General features: G+C 24.5%; 1 protein-coding gene across 1 annotated transcript in view; it reads right to left on the minus strand.

Annotated features, from left to right (window-relative positions):
* Positions 1 to 1,338: 1,338 nt before the first annotated feature.
* The window catches only part of LOC129607785 (rho GTPase-activating protein Graf), a 50,092-nt gene continuing 47,195 nt past the window's right edge, over positions 1,339 to 4,235 (minus strand). Inside the window, exons 7-12 of the mRNA XM_055518961.1 lie at positions 4,175 to 4,235; positions 3,773 to 4,103; positions 3,596 to 3,701; positions 2,178 to 3,512; positions 2,014 to 2,093; positions 1,339 to 1,953 (exon numbers count right to left, since the gene is read on the minus strand). The exon at positions 4,175 to 4,235 is cut by the window's right edge and continues 214 nt beyond it. Coding sequence (XP_055374936.1) covers positions 1,844 to 1,953; positions 2,014 to 2,093; positions 2,178 to 3,512; positions 3,596 to 3,701; positions 3,773 to 4,103; positions 4,175 to 4,235 — 2,023 coding nt within the window. The 3' untranslated portion in view covers positions 1,339 to 1,843. The remainder of the gene's footprint in view (positions 1,954 to 2,013; positions 2,094 to 2,177; positions 3,513 to 3,595; positions 3,702 to 3,772; positions 4,104 to 4,174) is intronic.

The raw sequence follows: 4,235 nt of genomic DNA on the forward strand, positions 1-4,235 counted from the left end.
AGTAAAATTAACAATTTCCATTTTTATTATTTTTTTTTTTTCTAATATTAAATATGACAATTTTCTCATTAAATTTTGCTTTTAAACTTGTTTTTTTTTTTAATACTTCTAATAAAATTTATTACAATATTTTTTTTTTTTTTTGATTTCCACATATTTTTTTTAATTTTATTATTTTACATTTTACTAGAATACGCATTTACATTTATAATTACAAATATTATAAATTTTTTTTATAATAATAATAATTTATTTATATTTTAATAATATACATATACTTTTTTAATATACACAAATATTTATGTATATATACATACTATATTTGTAATATATATTTTAAATAATTTTATCATTTTATTTTCAGTGTTTCAAATTCATAAGGATAAGTTCGGATATTGCTACCGTTTAATATTCCTTTGTATATTATTTTTCTTTATTTTATTTTGTTATTTTCTTTTCAAAAATTATGTTTTCCTTTTATTTTTTAAATTTTAAATCAAATTGACTATTTCTTTTTGTATGTTTTACAATTTTTGTTAGTTGTGCGAAATATTTAGAGTTTTTATTAATATAGTTACATTTTTTCAATTATGATTTTACTATTTAAAAAGATGATAATAAGTTTGCTTTATTTCAGTTTTTTTTGAAATATGATATTTGTTTCTTTTTATTTTTTTGGTTTCTATATTTAATGTACAAGATATTTTGATATTCCTTTTTGATTCTGATGAATATTTTTTAACTCAAAATTAAATTTATGTACTCGATTTATATACAAAATTGAGATTTGATAGAAAATTAAAGAAAAATAATGCAATAACACTTTTAGATGATGGAGAGAAAAATTTTAAGGGACATAAATGGCTTCAAAATTTGAATATATTATTATATTGAAAAATTTTGATTTAAATTTTTGAGATTATTAAATTTTATTTTTCCTAAAAATGGATGAATTTAAAATGCAAAATGCCAATTATTGTGTTAAGAATTAATTCCTGTAACTGATACAAAAATTAATATAGTAAAATTGTTAGTAAAGAAATATTTTTTATATTAAATATACATACATTAATTATTTTTAGCAAAACAATATTATTTCTTTAAAAAATATAATACATGGTATCCAATTTGCTTTAATTAAATATTAAAATTTGTAAGAAATTTCAAAATTTTAATTAACTTACGTTGAATACCATAAATTGAGTTTATTATAAGCTATTGAAATCTAAATTTTAAATGATTATGATTCAATTTAATGATGATATAAATTAATAATAATTTAAAGATATATGAAATGAAATAAAATATAATTTTAATCAAATTTTACAATCTTGCAAATGCAGAGTTAAAAAATACTTTTTTTTTTCATTTTTTCTTCAATGTATGTTTGTATAAATATGTACTGGATAATAAATTAATTATTTTTAGTTAATTTTTACAATGTTTGTAACATAATTTTGTTTTTTTTGTTTTACATAATTTTTACTTTTTAATTAAATTTACATTAAATTTCCCTAATTACGTCTCTCCTAAATTTTAAATGGCCATTTATATTTTGTTTGTTTTGTTTAAATTTTTACTAAATTGTGTTTAATTTGTTTTTTTATTTAATTTAATAGTCACAATAATATATGAACATTATTTTTGTCAGTTGTGTTCTGGACAATGGTGTTTCTTATATACTTAATAAAAAAAAAAAATCCAAGGATTTATAAAACAAATATTTTGTAGTTTTACGAAAAAAAAAATTATCACCATTTCGAGTTAAATTTAAATTAAATTAATTTAAAAATACAATTCATTCACATTTCATTTTTTTTTTCATACTGTTGAATTAATGTGCTTATGTTAATGAATGGTAGGGTTTTAAATGTTCAACATAATTTTCTGGTATTAAACCAGTTTTTCCATTTAATGTACCCTGAAGCCAGCCAGGTTCATGTGAATATCGTACTAAAAACAATAATTACAAAGTTATCTAAATTCACTATCTAAATTTAAAAAAATTTATACCATTTGTGATAATTTGATTTGGTTCAAATGAAAGTTCACCTTCATTTTCTCCCAAACAAGCGTATAATGTTCTCACTCGTCTAAAAAAATATTAAAAAAAAAATTATGATTTTTACAAATATTAAAAAATTTAAAAAATATTTTTCAAAATAGAGAGCACTTACGCAGTTCCAGCTTGTAAATCTTTTTTAATTTGATTAATATCTTTTGTTCGATGAATTTTCTTTGGAGCTGGATATTCACTGGAATGTGTTGGTGTATCATCAACTAATAATGTTGATATTGATGAATTAATTGATGATGGTGATGGTACATAATCTGTACTACCACCGCGAGATGTTATTGTTGTTGATGTTAAACCAGAACTTAAACGTCCTATTTGTTTGTCACGATTTGATGATATTGAATCACATACTGATTCATTGGAACTGCTTGTTGAATGTTCTCTACCAGGATAATGTTTAGCTGTTGCATATGTCATATGCCTTGAATGTGTTGTTTGACCATATATTAAAGATCTAGTATCATCTAAATTTCTATGAGCATTTGATTGTGGTGATGTTGTATTTACATTTCCAACAACCGATGACACATGACTTTGACTTGATGATAAACGATCTCTATGATTAATTGGTTGTGCTGTTGCTGTTGGCATTGATGCTAATAAATATTCACTTCTTAAACTTGATTGATTTTGATGATGTGATGAATTATTTAAATTAGCACCGACACCACCGCTACTACCTCCACTATTACTAATTGGTCCATTTGATCCAGTTAATAAATTGCTGCTAACCGAAACATATGTTGGTTCTCTTCTAATACTAATATCACTTTCTGATAGCGCCATATGCGGTGATAATTGATGATGATTTTTTACACTACCAATACCACCACTACTTCCTACAATACTTCCATTACCGCCTCCAACACTATTATTACCACCACCTGTAACGGTGATACTATTACTCATTCCTGATGGAACATTTTTAGGTAAACTATTAATAGCATGACCATTATTTTTAGAGCCATTACTGCTACTGATACCACCACCAGTCGATGTACTACCTGGTGATGTATTCATATATATACTACCATTTGGAATGCTTTGTAAACTTGATGACATTGGTTGATCCGTATAATTAGATTTTGCTACAAATCTAAAAACTTGTTGCTGTGGTGAATACATTAAACTGTTACGTGACGTTGAATTTGATGATGATGCTGGTTTTGTTGGTCCATTATGTCCGCTATTTGAATTACTTGTATGCTGTCTTGATGTGCGTAATGGTGGACTTGCATCAATTGGTGCACCCGAACCAGGTGCCGTTTTAAAAATTAAATCATAATTTTCTATTAAAATATTTATAACGATATTATTAAATTTAATATCTAATATAGCAGCAACAGTTTCCTCTTGTGGACGAAGTAATGTTGGACCGAATACTACACCCAAATTAAAAACTGACATTTTATTTCGTTCATATTTTCGGGCGACCCTAAAAATATTACAAAAAAAAAAAATATTTTTTAAGTGGAAAGTTTTTATAATTAAACTGTTTTCACATTGAAATTCACTTACTCTGTCAAATGCCTAATAACCATTTCCAACATTTCATAATTTGCTTTAGGAAGCCGATGCACTAACGTATGAACATCATGTACTCGTTGCCTTAAGCTTTCTTGTTCTAAAAAACAAAAATCAAATTTTTTATGAATAATAAAGGAAAAATTAAAAAAGGTAATAAAGAAAACCCACTCGCTGCCATTATAAATCCATTGTGATATCTATATGTCATCAAAGGTTCACTTAAATTTCTTAAATATGTTTTTAATGCACTGGCTATTGTATTACTCTCCATTAGATCACGATATTGTTCATCAGTGAATACTATTTCAGTCTTTTTCCTATCCATACCAATTGATAATAATTTAGCAATTTTTGTTCCAACACCACTTTTTCTATATATTCCTTCATCTTCTAGGCCACGACTCTCTAAAACTTCAATACATTTTCTTACAAATGTAAAACCAACTTCATCTAATTGATATTCCTCGGCCCCTTTTGCTTTACCAGGTTGTAAATATGTCTAAAATAATAATAATTTTTTACATTATTATTTTACATAACAGACATTTTAAAAATATGAAGTTAAGATACCGGTTCAGTTCCATCCATTGCATTAATCCAAGCTTTACGATCCTCTTCACTTAATGCTTGA

Source organism: Condylostylus longicornis, unplaced genomic scaffold (assembly GCF_029603195.1).
Source record: "Condylostylus longicornis isolate FDR11 unplaced genomic scaffold, ASM2960319v2 ptg000028l, whole genome shotgun sequence".
NCBI classification, from domain to species: domain Eukaryota; kingdom Metazoa; phylum Arthropoda; class Insecta; order Diptera; family Dolichopodidae; genus Condylostylus; species Condylostylus longicornis.